We start from the raw sequence: 15,930 nt of genomic DNA, 5'->3' as shown, positions 1-15,930 counted from the left end.
AGTGAATGCAATGCCTCTTTCATGGAAACAAGGTTGAGATTCTTTCCTGCGTTCTGTTGGCATCTTCTTCTTTGATAAGGTTTGTTTATATTGTTATTTTAAACTTTTTTTATGGTGACAGAATACTCTTAGCTTTAGGATATTATCTGTGTAATTTCAATAGAACGTGCCATGATTGTTTTTTGGTACCTTTTTCACCAGTTTTAACATAACCATTTTAAGTTTGAATGTCCGGTTTAATATATACTGTTTATTATTTGCAATTGGGAGAGTATTTTATCCTTTTTAATGTTCTTTTTACATATGATTACAGCTTGCAACTATGTTCAATATACCCTTTCTTGTTGCTGTGCTCACCTTCTTTCTCTACCAGTCACAAAAGTAATCTTTGTTTTCCAAAGGTATGTTTTTCTACATCTCCTTTGTTATACATGAACATTTGAATATACTACTACTACTACCACTATTTAGCACTTATATAGCGCTACAAAGCGTACGCAGCGCTGCACAAACATAGAAGAAAGACAGTCCCTGCTCAAAGAGCTTACAATCTAATAGACAAAAATAAAGCAAACAAATCAATTAATATTTGCATATTTTTGCATTTTCCTCTGTTGCACTAGTGCATTTTATCCTCTCTCGTCTCAGGACCCCCTTCCTCCCCCACCTCTCTGGTCTCAGGACCCCCTCTCCCCTCTCATCCCTGGACCCCCTTCCTCCCCCTCTCTCATCCCATGCACCCACTGTTGGTCTTTGTGGCCTCGGACTGCAAGCAGGACGTGTGCTGCAGGCTCTCCCCTTCGTTATTGCTGCCTGTTAAAAGTTTTTTTTACCTACTGCTGCGCCACCAAGAGTGAAGGGGAGCACGGACAGACACCGCTTCAGAGTGCCTTTGCTTTCACTTCAGTTTCAGCTGTTTCTGTGGTCCCGCCCTTCCGGAAACAGGAAATGAGGGTGGGACCAGAGGAACAGCTGAAATTGAAGCCAAAGCAAAGGCAGCCTGAAGCTGTTCAGCTGTCAGTCGCGATCGTGGGCTGTTGCTCGAGCGCTGTAGTGGCTAACGCGCTCTATGCTCCCGCTGTCCCTTGTCTCAGCCCTGTCTTGTTTGTTTTCGTTGCGCGCTTCCCGCCTCCTGGCTTGGAATTGTAGCATCTCCTGACGTCAGGTACGCAGGGTTCTACTGTGGGAGAGTAACATCAGGAGATGGTTACGAACGCAGCCAGAGACATTGGAATGTTGGAGGAGCAAATTATTATATTAGATTTTTCATATTATGATATGTTTTTTTTTTTGTGTCAACAGAATTTTGGTGACTCCTGAGGCAGGCGGTTGTATCCACCAAAACATGGCCTGGGTCAAGTGCGTCTGGTGCCTTCAATAAAGTATCCTAATTAACATTCCTTGCATTGGCTGATCTTTGTGTCAACCTCTACTTTACTTTGGTTTGACTATATTCACATAGCAAGCTGCCTGAGCCAACAGATTTGCCACTGAACATAATTAACTTTGTATTAACTTGGCAGCTAACAGTGTACTGAACTGGGCAATGTTTGCACATTTAGGGCCCTTTTTACTAAGCCATGTTGTAGGTGTGCTTTTTAGCGTGTGCTAACACTAAAGATACCCATAGGAATTTATGGGTGTCTCTAGCATTAACATGTACTAATTTTTAGCGCACGCTAAGAAGTTAGCTCAGCTACAGTGCGGCTTAGTAAACAGGGACCCTAGACTGGCTCTGGACAGAACTTCTGAACAAAGGAAGCCCTTCCCTCATTATTCAATACCCCCCTGTGAAATAGTAGTAATAAAAAAGGCAAGTGCATTTTTATAACATACCACTCCATTCCACAAAACAAAAGGAGCAATTTCCCACATGTCATCTTTTCTTTTTAGGTAGGCACAGGAAAAAAAAAAAAAAAAGATGTTAAATGCTCCCAGGTTTCAATCTAATTAATGTTTTTTTAAAATTGTAGTTATAAATAGTAAGTCTTATTGTTAAGCACCTGATTCTCATAACATGATGTCTGGGTTGGTGGCTGGGAAAACACCTCTGCACCAATACAGGGAGTCCCTATAAGCAGCCCCTCCAAATACCACAATAATTTACATAAGTACTACTCTAACCGATGAAACCAATACTTCCTCTGTATACATCCGTATGCTGCACAAGCTGGTATGTTTGAAAATATATGTGAAATCAAATAAAAATGCTACCAACAATAAATGACAACGTGGATAGAGCAACTTATAGGTTTGCTTGCTTTGTTTTGGGTAAACAGGGATGACAGCTATGCGGAGGAGAGGGAAACGGAGATTTTCCTAATTCGCTTCAACTTTCTGACGTCATACTGTCTCCTGTTCTCAATCTAACCTTCTATTGTAACACGTTTGTTCTGTGTTGCTGTCTCCCTCTGGTTTGCTCTACTACGCATCTTATTTTGCCACTTTCTGTACAGCTACATTTTTGCCCTTTTATCCACCCGCATTCCAGGTACAGCCTGACTGCCTAAACCCACGTTACACCAGAGACAGCCACAGTTACTCACAATTTATTTACGCTAGTTGAACTTAACGTGTGTTTCTTTTTTCCTGTTTCCAATACGTTCGTTTTCTTCTAATAAGCATCTTTGGCTATCTGCCCTCTCATCAACTCAGCTTCCACCAAACGCCCACACCCATGTTACCCACACACACACCGGGCACCGTTATGAAACGCACGCAAGGAAGTTTTATAACCACTGGCAGGAGAACCAATCAGCAAGCTCTTCGCGGGACACGTGGCACCACTTTCAATTTAAGCAAACATTCTGCAACAGGACCAAACCTCCGCTCCGTATGTGTAGGAGGACGAAACAAAGGGAAGAAGAAACAGGATAGAAGGGGTTGATTGGTAATGGAATCTGGACTATTGAGAACAAGATCCGCGCGCTATGGTTTAAGGACTACGGCAAAATAACGGTTTTGGAGGTGGCACGCGAGGTGCTATCCCCACTTGGGCGTTGAGGGCCCGTGCGCTGTTGCAGGAGGCTGGGTGCCCACCGATTAAGGATGTCTACTGCTGTCTCGCTGTGCCAGCAGGCACCGACGAGCGACAGCGGAACTGATGCCGAGAGCGCGGGGAACGAGGCGGAAATGCTGTTACAGAGGGGCGACCTGATGGCTCTCGGCAACCGGCTGAAAGAGGCGCTGGAGACGTACGCGGCGGCACTGCGGCTCGGCCCCGTGCGGTCTGGACGCCTTGGCACGCTGGTGGAGGCTCTGTTGCTGAGCTACCGAGCTCGTGAGGGCATCGCACCCGTGCGGATTCGGGGCGGTCGGCAGGGACCCGAACTGTACTGTCCTGGCTGCGGGGGCTTCCTGGGGGAGCCCGTGACTACGTCTTGCGGCCATACCTACTGCCGGCTTTGCCTGCGAAGAGAGCTCTTGTGCCGCTGTCGCTTCTGCCCGCAGAGTTTGGTCCGCCGAGCAGAGGAGGATGGGCAAAAAACGGAGAACCGCACCAGCGTCATCCTGAACCAGCTGACCGAAAAGTGGTTCCCGCAGCAGAGCCACAGAGCTAAGGAGCTAAACAGGCTGAGTGAGTTCCTGAGGAAGGGTCACTTCGAGGCGGCTCAGAGGATAATCCTTGAGGCCATGAAATCAGGTAAACAAAAAAAAACCCCACAGGCAATATTGACCCTTCCCTAGCTGTCATCCTTTCACTGCATTGTGGGGACGCTGTCACTTTCTCCTCCCACACCTTTCCTCCCCTGGTAAGGAGGCAGCAGCATGGAGGCCCTGGCTGCATTTGTGCTATGGCCCAGGCAGATAGGACTCTATGTTCTTTCTCTCCGGTGAGTAAACCGGAAGAAGCCCGCAGTACTCTGTGATTTCCCCGATGACAGTCACTTCTTTCCCTTGTGACTAAATTATGTAAAGGGACGTGCGACTGTTGTCTAATGAAAACGTCACAAGCGGGTGGGCGGGACACTAGGTGGAGCGTCTGGATCTGTAAAAATTCTGACTGTCGCCTGGCGAAGTGCCCGCGTCATTGCATCATAATCTCTCTACGTGCTTTGGTCTGGCCTTGTTTATGCAGAATTGAAACTTCATTGTGAAATAGGTGCTGAAGTATTCATTTGCACAGACGTAAAGATCTTAAAAAAGAAAAAAACCTACGTCTCGTATTCAGACTAGTTCCACGCTTCACCAAAGCAACCACGATTTGCATTGGCTGCTAATAAAGATAGAATATCATTCAAGCTATGTACCTTCATTCACAAAATTTTGTATTGTTTAGCCCCAATATACATGAACAACCTAATTGAATTACCCTCATATACCCTCTAAATCATTTAGCTACTATCTGATCCTATATTTCCAGAACTGTAAGAAAGTAACCTAAAAAAAAAAAAGAAACCATACTGCTAACTTCTCATATCAAGGCACAAAAATTTGGAACTCCTTACCTAACTAAAACCATCAAATGTACCAAGGATTATTTGTTCTGAAGTCTGATGAAAGCTCACTTATTCAGTCTAGTCTTTAAGGAAATAATCAGTCTTCTCATTCATGGCTGCAATATTTACCTCATCCTACCTCCCACTACACCTGTCTGACCTAGTTAGTCCTAGCCCTTTACCTTTTTCTTCCATATTTCAATTAAATATCTGTTTACTAAGGCTTAGCTCGCGTTATCTGCAGCAGGGCCCATTTTATTCCTGTGGCCCTGCTACAGATAACTCGAGCTAATCTTTAGTAAACAACCCCCTAAGTATTTAAATACACCTGTTCTTAACTCAAGTTTTACTGGTTTAACATTATGTATTTTACTTTTTGTTATATTTGAACATATTCATGCTTTTCTAATTGTTATGTAAGCCACATTGACCCTGAGTTCTAATTTAGCTAATGCAGGATATAAACGTCATAAATAAAAATCTTGGATGGAAAGAGGGGATGGGGTGTGGTGGTAGTTATTTATTCTATCTTAAGGTATTTAAATATTGAGGAGGCAGGCATACAACAGAAGAACTTGGGAGAGGTGAGAGGGAATTAACAATATTTTGGTACAGGAAGAAAGGTGAACACATGGAACAGCCTCCCAGTAGAGGTGGTGCAGATGAGGATATGGTCTTAAGTGTGGAGGATTTTGTAGCTACGAAGTCTCCACCAAGGGGTGGGGGGGGGGGAGTCTTCCCATTTCAGGGGGCAGATGCTCAGAACTCTGGCGCCCCATACCACAGGAACAGCTTCTCATTTCTTAATGCTAAATGGTGTGCAAATTATATGCACACTGTGAGACCAAAGGTAAGGAGGAGGAACGTGCCTGGCACATGGACACAAGAGTTTTCACAGTAAGAGCAGCTCTTTTGTGCATTCCCAAGCAAACCCGGACATGAAGCAAACATGAGTGTCATTCTGTAGCTTTAAAAAATTTTTCACCTGAAAGGCTTATATTTAAGAGCAGAAAACGGGCCAATGTGTGCTTTACTTTTGGTTTTGCTCAAACTCGCACACATTTGTTTCTCACTACCAGCGCTTAGAGGTTTGCATGGGCTTCCTTCCACTTCCAAAATGGACAGATTTTAAACAGAAAATCCAGAAGAAATCCTCTCTTCAAACCCTCAATACCACCTTCGAGCTGGCAGTAAGTTTTCAGCGTTAAGAGCACCATTTGTGCACTGTTCTCTGAGCATTGGGAGGGAATGCCAAATGACCTCTAACATCAGTTTGACTAGATTTAAATATAATTTGGTGCACATGTTGTTTCTTGCGCTAGGGCCTTCTGAACATTTTGCGCACATTAAGGCTGGTGTTAGTCCTGTGCTAATTGCCTCTAGCGCCGGTGTTAGGTTCTGAGCATCAGGGCCCAGGAGTTGTATTGCCTTCACAGGAGGTGGGAAATTCCTGCCCCATGTAGTGTGTTCTACTATTTTTGCCTTCTGATTGGTTAAGTAAGCAGGTTTTAAATGTTACAAAATGGCAAACTGACAGGTTTCAAGTTTGTCCTTTTAGTTCCAGTTCCTCCCGGGCTGCTCTACTTCAATGTAGGTTACTGCTAACCGTTAAGATGGATTATTTTACTGTTTAGTGTATTAGTAACCAGGTCTTATTGCATAAAATGGGATCTGTGCTAAAATAGCTTGTAAAATAACCCATCTTAACAGTAGCTTACGTTGATAATTTCCCTCCTAAAAGAAAAGCAGGAGTGGGATAACGTCAGGCAGTGAAAAACATCTTGCTTGGGAATTGCTTCCTTAAATTTTGAAGGAGACAGAGTTTAAGATCTCATGTGAACGGGTGGCATCTTCATTTGCTCTATTTCTACAGTAACTTCTGGAGGGGGGTAGCCATGAAGTTATGCTTCCAACTGGTTAGTCTAGAAAGTGCCACAAGCCTCTGTGCAAAGAATATGTAGAAACCATTAAAAAAAGACTTCTCATTTACATTGTGTATGTGGGACCTTGCTTTGTAGAAATAAGCTGTATGGTCTTTTAATGCTATTTTCTATCTGGTGTGTCAGCAGCCTAGTTAAAATCCTCCCTCCAGAGATCCCTGTGCTTATCCTCATACTTGCTTGTATTCAATACTATAATAATCACCAACTCTACTGGAAGGCTGTTCGTGCGTTCACTGTCCTTTGCGGAAACACAGGGACTTCAGGGATTGACCGGCCACTGAGCTGGCGCCCCAAGACCATCTGGCATTGGGCTCAACACTGTAGAGGCATGGTCATTCCACATTCTCGTCTGTACTTCACATTTCCAAGGACTGGCATTGTACATTGGGAAAGAAGCATTGACATTGCTAATGCTCAACGCATGGTGCCGGGAGCTCTGGAGCATCAGCATCGCTGGTTTCTGAAAACAGTCTGCAAAGTAGATGGTTAATTTTCTTTGGTAATGGTGCCAGGCTGACTGATGACATCTGGCTGTGATCTGGCCCCTTCGGCAACAACAAACTTTCAGGCTTTCTCTGCACTGACTCCCCAGTCTTTATTTATGCCGTCCCTTCATGAGATACTTACCATGCTCAGAGGAGCTTGAGGGCTTCTGCAGATGCAAAGTACTTTAAACAAAACAACAAGAGAAGAAGGGGAACCTCACAAAACCGTGAGAAGCAAAACAAACCAGTGAGGTGAGTCCAAGGAGGATAAAAGATGCTTTATTGTAAAAGGTAATACCTTTTACAATAAAGCATCTTTTATCCTCCTTGGACTCACCTCACTGGTTTGTTTTGATGCAAAGTACTTTGGCATCGAGAGCGCGTGCACCAGCTACAGCACAGCCCTAACTATCTGAGGGGACATGGTGTGGAAAAAGGATCCAGACACCACAGCTATTGAGTGCTCTTGCATCAGCCACAGCACAGTCCCAGGTACCTGAGGATGCTCAGTCAAGGGAGAAATCCTCTCTGCTGGTCCCGCTTCGGGATTGGCGCACACTCGACTAGTTTGTCCTTCAGATAGACTGGCTCAGTTGCACTCTGGATTAGCAAAGGAGGTCGCTGGCTTGCCCACCAAGGCCTTCGTACCTTAGCTCTCTACCGCAAGAAGCATTTGCTGAGCGGCACTCTGTTCTTCACCAGCCTGTTGCAGTAGCTTAGCGGGGTTTAAAGGTTTGGATAGCTTCCTAAAGGAAAAGTCCATAAGCTGCTATTAAAATGGACTTGAGGAAAATCCACTACTTATTTCTAGGATAAGCAGCATAACATGTATTGTACTGTTTTGAGATCTTGCCCAGGTACTTGTAACCTGGATTGGCCTCTGTTGGAAACAGGATGCTGGGCTTGATAGACCTTTGGTTTGTCCCAGTATGGCAATACTTATGTTCTTAGAATTCTACCAGGGCAAAAAGGGACGGAATTCTATTCCAACATCTCTATTGTGGCAAGAAACAGGAGGTGGGAGGAGGAAATATCCTCTCACCTTGGGCCTTGGGAGCCATGAACAAGTATCTAGTCAAGGGGAACTCCGGATTGATTTTCCATGAAGCTTCAGGATTTATTTATTTGTTGCATTTGTATCCCACATTTTCCCACCTATTTGCAGGCTCAATGTGGCTTACATTATGCCGTAATGGCGATCGCCATTTCCGGAATGAGAAATACAAAGTGGTATTGCATTAAAGTTCATAAGTGATAGAGTAAATTAAGCAGTCAGGTATGGAGAGTTCATTACCGGAATGAGAAATAAAGTGGTATTGCGTTAAAGTTCATTAGTGACAAAGTATCTAAGCAATCAAGTATATAGCGTTCGGTTTTGTTCAGTTCTGGTATAAATATTGTTGTCTGATATTTAGGATGGATCATTGTGGTAAGCCTTTTTGAACAAGTTGGTTTTTAGTGATTTTCGGAAGTTTGTTAGGTCATGCATTGTTTTTATGACATTTGGTAGTGCATTCCATAGTTGCGTGCTTATGTAGGAGAAGCTGGATGCATATGTTGATTTATATTTTAGTCCTTTTGCAGCTGGGGTAGTGGAGATTCAGGAATGTGCGTGCTGACCTTTTTGTGTTCATGGTTGGTAAATCTATAAGGTCTGACGTAGGACTGGGCCTCGCCATGAATGATTTTATGAACTAGGGTGCAAATTTTGAACGCAATACGTTCTTTAAGTGGGAGCCAGTGTAGCTTTTCTCTAAGGAGTATGGCGCTTTCGTATTTCGTTTCTCCAAATATGAGTCTGGCTGCTGCTGTATTTTGGGCAGTTTGGAGTTTCTTTATGATTTGTTCTTTGCATCCAGCATAGATGGCATTGCAGCAATCTAGGTGGCCATAGGCGGTCAGTGGCCCAACTGTTTGGGGGAGGCTAAAGGGGTGGGGTTAGGGGTGGGGCCAGGGGTGGAGCTTAAATCCATAATTGTCTGATAACACGCAGAAAAAAATAAGTCACAATACCTTTTATTAAATTTAGATATTAGATCTGTATCATATGTCAAAGAATAAAGTGGTTGCTCAAAGCATATTCTAACCACAATCGCTCAACTGCAAAACACTATGCACAACTTTGTCCTAAAACACACTCAGAACCTTACTGTACCATAAATATTACACTGGGCAGACCTAATACACCAATATACCACCCATACGGAAAATGCAGACGGTTAACAATATGAAACAAGGGATCATATCATCACAATTCTCATGTAGAGCCACAAAACACCCTAATTCATGTTTAATGTGGGATAAAATGCCATAAATAAGTAAATAAATATAAACTTTTAATGTTGAGCACCTGATTCTCAAAGTGGACATATTCCAAACACTATAATGAAAATTAAACGATCTTTTCTACCTTTGTTGTCTGGTGACTTTTTCTGATCATGCTGGCCCAGTATCCGTTCTGCTGCTATCTGTCCTCAGTGCAGGTCAGGAAGTCATCCTCGTTAAATATCTCCCTGGCAACCCAGAAAACCTGCAGCCAACCCCCCCCCCCCTTTCCCAGCAGTAAGGTAAACAAACCATAAACCAATTTCTACAACTGCTAGAGGGCTTTCACTGCAGCTCCTGCTGTGAGGATGGAGGTAAATCAACAATTTAATCCCCTCAGAGCAGCTGGACTCCACAGCTGATCCATTCTGCTGCAGCAGGGGGGAGGCTTAGCCTCTCCAAGCCTCTTATACCGGGCGCCTATGTAGGTGGCTTAGCACCATTGATTGTACCAGGCTGCAGAATATTTCCCTTGGGAAGAATGGTTTTACTCTTTTGAGTTTCCACATTGAATGGAACATTTTCTTTGCTGTATTTTTCACATGGCTTTCTAGTGTGAGATTTTGGTCAATTGTAACTCTGAGAATTTTCAGGCTATCTGAAACAGGGAGGGTGTAGTCTGGGGTGTTTAGTTGTGGGTTTGTTTGTGTTATATTGTGATGATAAGATGAGACATTGTGTTTTTTCAGCATTGAGTTTTAGTTGGATTGTTGGACAGGTGTGGTGATCGGGCAAAATGGATTGGCCAAATGAACCATCTAAGCACAGTGAGGCGTTCAAGCTTTAATGCTTTAAGGTGTGGACAGAAGATTACGTAGCAGCTCTGCAGATACCGTCTAAGGAGCTGATCTGAGGTTGACAGTAGTTGCAGTTCTACATGCAGAACTGATCTATTCTGATGTGGCCTGATGAAGGCTGAGGGCAGGTTGACCTTGTCATAGCAGTAATATATTCAGTTGGAGAGCTGACCTCCTTTGGTTTAAAGAAAACTGAGAGCAGCTTTGCATATCCATGGTGCCCTGTAGATAATAGACTTTCTGTAATCCAGTTAATATAGGGTTTTGTCTGAAGTGAGGATAAAATACTGATAGGCCAGTGATTTCGTTCAAATGGAAGTCTGATATTGTGTTGAGTAGGAACTTAAGGCTGCTCTGTAGATCTACTCTGGTAAGGTTGTGAAATACAAGCTTTCATCCATTACTCGGTTCTAACTCACCCATGCCGCTGTAGAAGCATCAGGAAGTAGTAGTAGTATATTGAGGTGGTTAGAGGGATTTTACTTGAGTAGAGCAGTTAGCTTAGTGGTTAGTGCAGCAGCCTAGGGAACTGGGCTCAATTTTCCCATTGCAGCTCCTTATGACTCTTAGCAAGTCACTTAATCCTCTGTTGGCCAAGGTACAAAATAAGTATCTGTATATAATATGTAAATTGCTTTGATTGTAACAACAGAAAGACAGTATATTAAGTGGCTGTTACTTGAATCGCTGTCATCCAGGTTGGTGAAGCTGATAATGCTGGAGCTTGAGCTGCTGCTGAAGGGGTCTTGTGTAGCCATGCAAAGAGAATGTCCACCATCCGTATCAATGTTGACAGAAACAGTCTTCAGCATGGAGAATTGTTAACACTGCATCTTCTGTCAGGAAGATGTGTCTTGTTCTGCTGAGTCATTAAAGTTTATTTTATTTATTTATTTATTACATTTGTATCCCACACAATTCCCGCTCATCGCAAGCTCTATGCGGCTTACATAGTAACAAATCACAAAATCGTGAAGTTAACAAAACCATGAAGTTAACAATGTTTTAAAGTATTATATAACAATAAAACATAATTAGACTAAGGTAGGTTGTAAGGAGAGGAGAGAGAGTGAGGCAGGGAAGAAGAGGGGAGAGAAGCATGGAAAAGGGGGAAGAAGGGAGGGGGAGTGGGAAAGGGTGTAGGGAAGAAGAAAGGGAAAAGAAAAGTAGGGAAATGGTATGGAAGAGATCAAACGGTAAAGGATAAAGGGGACGTCAAAGGTAATTGTCTGTTAAGTGAGTGAATGTTTAAAGTAGAGAACTATTGAGTTGAATAAACTTTTTTTTTAATAAGTGGGTTTTTAATAATTTCCTGAAAGGAAGATATTCACTTGTTGAGCGGATATGTTTGGGTAGAGCATTCCAAAGACGACTTCCAAGATAGCAAAAGTTAGATGAATAGTAGATTTTATACTTGATGCCTCTGTATTTGGGAAGATGTAGATTAAGGTAAGTCTATGAAAATGTATATATATTTCTATTCGGAAGATTAATCAGATTGACCATATACCTGTATGTTGTTTTTAAGTATATGTTGGGGGAGGGGGTTAAAGAAGATGGATAAAGGATGGATATTATCCATTACACTCTGAGATGATATCTTGTAAAGGTGGGCCATCATTACCACCAGGCATTTCATGAAAACCCTGGTTGTAGAGGACAGGCTGTGAAGGTCACATATGGTGGTGGTCCTGGGTAAGAAATGTGAAATAAGCTAGGAATGAATCATCATCAGTAAATCGAAGACAAACCAATCATAGCATGTTTGCATGTTACATACACAGATGTATTATTATGTTGGAGGGGGATTTTTTTTTTTTTACTATGGCAAGCTGGGAGAATGAAGAGGGTGTTGTGAGTTGAAAGGAGTTTATGCTGTCAGGAGGAGAGAGATTAGTGACTGCTCTGCTGTTTGTCTCTCTTGTCTAAACTGGCTATCCCTGTACTCAAAAATGATCCTTTAAGGATGGCAGTGTAATGTTGCCTTTGAGCTTGTAGGATCCAGAATTTGAGATGTCAGCAGCCCTGGTGAGTAACTAGTATGTTTGGATGGGCATTCTAGCTTTTTTTGTCAACTGTCATTTGCTGCTTGCCTTTTCCTGTGCATCCATACAGTAGCATGGATGAAAATGGACTGCCATGAGAGAGAGGGAATGCCCTAATAAAAGAATTCTGTGTATGCTCAGGAAGGTTTCTTGCACTGTACTGAGCTCTGGAATAGCATCAAACTGGTAGGAGCTACTAAGAATGTCACCTTGTTGTGTGGATGCATCTTCACTACTTTCCACAGGGGGGAAAAATTATGAATTAGAAAACTCAAAAGAACAAACCGCAGAGGTGAAAAATACTGATATTAATGAAAAAATTGAATTGTAAAACGAGGAGTGGCTTAGTGGTTAGGGTGGTGGACTTTGGTCCTGAGGAACTGAGTTCGATTCCCAGCACAGGCAGCTTCTTGTGACTCTGGGCAAGTCACTTAACCTTCCATTGCCCGCCGCATTGAGCCTGCCATGAGTGGGAAAGCGCGGGGTACAAATGTAACAAAAAAAATAAAAAAAAATATTGAAAGTAATTTTTTAAAGCTTTATTTACATATAGAGCCTGTTTTACACAAAAACAGCTTTTATAAAACTTGTATAAAACATAAGTATACATAAAGGACTCAAGGCTGAAAATGGTACCCAAAATTGGGTGCCGAAAAAAAAATGCACACCAAGCACTATTCTATAAATAGAGCTCCAAATTTGTAGAATGCATTGCTTTTACAATTGAGAACAGGGAAAAGTATTAATACATTTAAAAAATATTTGAAGATCTGTTTATTTCAGTAAGCCTTTAGACATCTATTAAATTGATCAGAGCATCTGTTTTCAGCAATTTTATGAATGATATATAAGGAAGCTGTGGATTAGCACTTTTTTTTCATTAATAGGTTTGTCTTTTGATGATATGTATTTAGGGCTGCACGTTAATCGTGGTAAACACAGTGATTATTAATGTGTTTAATTGGCTTTCTCCCCTACCAGACCTTCCCACAGCTCATCCGCACCCCCTCCCTCCCTCACAGTACCTTTTGAAACGCACTGAAAGGTGGCCTGCAACGGGCCTTCTCTCTGACCTACCCATCTCTTCTGCAAACAGGAAGTTGCGTCGTCAGATAGGGGTCGGCTGGGTCAGAGGGAAGGCCAGATGCAGGCATCCTTTCAGTAGGCTGCCACTGACCTGCAGGGCCAAAGACCTCCCATTTCAAAAGGTACTGCGGGGGGGTGTGGATGAGACACAGGAAGGTCCGGTAGGGGAGGAAGCCAGTGATGTCGAGCAGCACGCAATTATTTACGGTTAAACTTTTGTAATTGCGACAGATTGTTACAAGGCTACATCCCTGATGTATAGAGTGAAGCAGCAGAACCATGAACTACATATCCCAGAATGCATTTCCAGTCCTAGCAGTGAGATCCCAGGGGATAGGCAAGCTGGCCATATACCATCTCTGACCACAAGAGGGAGGGTGAATGAAGGAGCCAGTTCCCGGGATCAGCAATCTGTATATCATGCTGCCCACCTGTAATAGGGAGGGGTGGGCTGAGAAGCAGGAGGAGGATTGGATGGAAGAGGGAATTATTCAGCCTGAGCAGGGGAAGAGAGCAGAACGGAATGGGAGCTTGAGAGCTGAGGAAGGCAGCCCCTGAAGGTTTGGAACCTACATGGTTTTGGGAATTTATTTTGGTTTAAACCCTGCTTAAGTAAAGAAGCCTGGTTTTCTTTTGGGGGAAACCCTGAGTGGTGGGGGAATTACTACCCTGTTTTGAAGCTTGATTATTGTGAGAACCTCTGAAGTTGGAAGGCTTGTTTATGAAGGAGGGCTGCCTGGTGGGAAGAGGGGTTCAGTTCAGGAGGAGAGGAGCAGTGCAGGCTGAAAATCCTTGGGCAAGACAGGTCCCTAAAGAACTGAAGCAGGCTGAAATACCTTGGGTGGAAGGAAGTCCCAAAAGTATTGAACCTCCTGAAAGTAAAGGCTGCTTGGTGATTAACACTGTCTTGAGGGGAAATCCTGCTTGTGGGACAAGTACTATTTGTTTGCTACTGACTGGGACCAAAAAAGCAGGGATTTCCAAAGGACTATTGCATTCCCCTCCGGGAAGGGGGCAAAGTCTTTGTGTAATTGGTTGATGTACTAAGCAAGGCAGAACAGCCCTGCCTGAGAAGCAAGTCTCTACGCTGGAGGGAAGTTTTGTTTATGAATCTGGAAAATAAAGGGATGTTTTTGAAGTATTTCCTGGTGGCAGTTTTGTGAAGTTCTGGCTATTCAGGGGAGGCAGCTTCCTTCCCCATACTGGAGCAGCGGGCCCGTTTACAAGATCTATTAATGGAAACTACAGCAAAGGCTCTAATCCACAGCTTCCATATAAATCATTCATCGAAGTGCTGAAAATAAATGCTCTGATAATTCAGTAGACCTCTAAGGGGGGAGGGGGAGATCCGTGGTCAGGTCCAGGAGGAAAGAGGTTGAAGACTTTGTACTGTGGGGGGAGGGAGGGAGAGCCGGCCACAGGTGGGTCATTACAAGGGTGAGGGGGGGCCTGAGAGAGCCGCAGGGGGAGGGGGACTTGGGAGAGATGTCGGACCTTGAGAAGCTTGCCAGGTGCCCTTGGCCTGGATTGGCCGCTGTGGTGGGCAGGATGCTGAGCTCGATGGACCCGTGGTCTTTTCCCAGTGTGGCATTACTTATGTACTTATGACCTTGGGGGAAGGTAGGGAGAAGGGAATTGAGAGAACTGCATACAGAGCTAAAATGGGAGGAAGAGATGGTGGATTGTAGAGAGGGTGAGAAGGGTAGGAAGGAGGAGAGATGGAGGGAGGGGAGAGAGATAATGGACCTCGGGTGGAGGGAAGGATTGAGAGAGAGGAATAGAAGTGTTGAGGGAGGGTTGGAAGAGAGGATATGAGAGAGGGCAGTGAAGAAAGGGAGAGATGTTGGGCTCAGAGGGAGAAAGGGGAGAGAGACATAATGGACCTGTGGTGGGGTAGCTGAAGCCCCGCCAGCAGATGAAATCCACTGCCTGAGTCACCCTCTTCCACCTCGTACTGCCTCTGAAGCGAGGAAGCCTGTAGCATATCTTCAGCCACCGATGCTTGCACTCCCCAAGTTGAACCGACCCTGCTCGGGGAGTGGCAGCAGGAGGCACCCCGCTGACTTCCTTGCTCCTGAGGCAGTACAAGGAAGGAAGGTGGCTGCTTTGGCAGTGGATTTCTTCAACTTGTGGGGCTTCAGCATCCCCACCAGCAAAGGTATGATACCTAATGGATGGTGAGGAAATATGTGCTCTTCCCCCCCCCCCCCCCCCCCCCCCCAATTGACTGCTGGCTATTATGTGCTGTTAAGCATATATATAGGTGATTAGCATTCTAGGAGGTGAAGTAGGTAAATTCTGTAAAAGTTTTGTTGTATTATGTGATTTTGTTGGGCAAAGATTGGGTTGAAGGGTTTGGGTTTCCGCTGTGAACGGAAGATGTTGGGCTTTTGGATGAGATTGAGCATATGTTGGAGTGTTAAGACTCTATTCATCTGACTCTGTTGGGGATATGAGCTGTCCATTGCCAAAAGTTGAATTACATTTTTTTTAAAGCTATATCTTCCTATGTATTGTCTGGGCTTTTGAAATAAGGTAGATTTTAGATCATTATAAAAATGCTTTTGATTTCAGATCCTGAGGACCTGATGCTCCGAGTTTATAGAGCAGAATTATATGCTGGCCGTCAGGAATTCATGGCAGCTGTTCATGATCTGAATGTGGTTCTTTCCAGATTGCCAGACTGGCCTGAGGTGAGCTGCTCTTTTTGTGTGTAATCGGAGGATATGTAAAGGTATTTTCATTATAAGCAGTGTTCCGCTAGTCTTTAGCCTTAACATACAATTCACATTCACTTATGTAATATACCG

At 43.8% G+C, this 15,930-nt stretch overlaps 1 protein-coding gene and 1 long non-coding RNA gene across 3 annotated transcripts in view; one reads left to right on the top strand and one right to left on the bottom strand.

The window, feature by feature from the left end:
* The window catches only part of LOC115461546, a 61,024-nt gene extending 58,337 nt beyond the window's left edge, over positions 1–2,687 (bottom strand). For both annotated transcript variants that reach the window (XR_003940727.1, XR_003940726.1), the window contains exon 1: positions 2,547–2,687. This is a non-coding gene — a long non-coding RNA (uncharacterized LOC115461546). The remainder of the gene's footprint in view (positions 1–2,546) is intronic.
* Positions 2,688–2,810: 123 nt separating this feature from the next.
* LONRF1 (LON peptidase N-terminal domain and ring finger 1) overlaps positions 2,811–15,930 on the top strand; it is a 90,877-nt gene continuing 77,757 nt past the window's right edge. The window contains exons 1-2 of the mRNA XM_030191430.1: positions 2,811–3,643; positions 15,695–15,813. Of these exons, the coding sequence (XP_030047290.1) occupies positions 3,049–3,643; positions 15,695–15,813 (714 nt within the window). The 5' untranslated portion in view covers positions 2,811–3,048. The remainder of the gene's footprint in view (positions 3,644–15,694; positions 15,814–15,930) is intronic.

This window comes from Microcaecilia unicolor, chromosome 2, assembly GCF_901765095.1.
Source record: "Microcaecilia unicolor chromosome 2, aMicUni1.1, whole genome shotgun sequence".
Classification (NCBI taxonomy): domain Eukaryota; kingdom Metazoa; phylum Chordata; class Amphibia; order Gymnophiona; family Siphonopidae; genus Microcaecilia; species Microcaecilia unicolor.
This window is presented reverse-complemented; position numbering and strand designations above follow the sequence as displayed.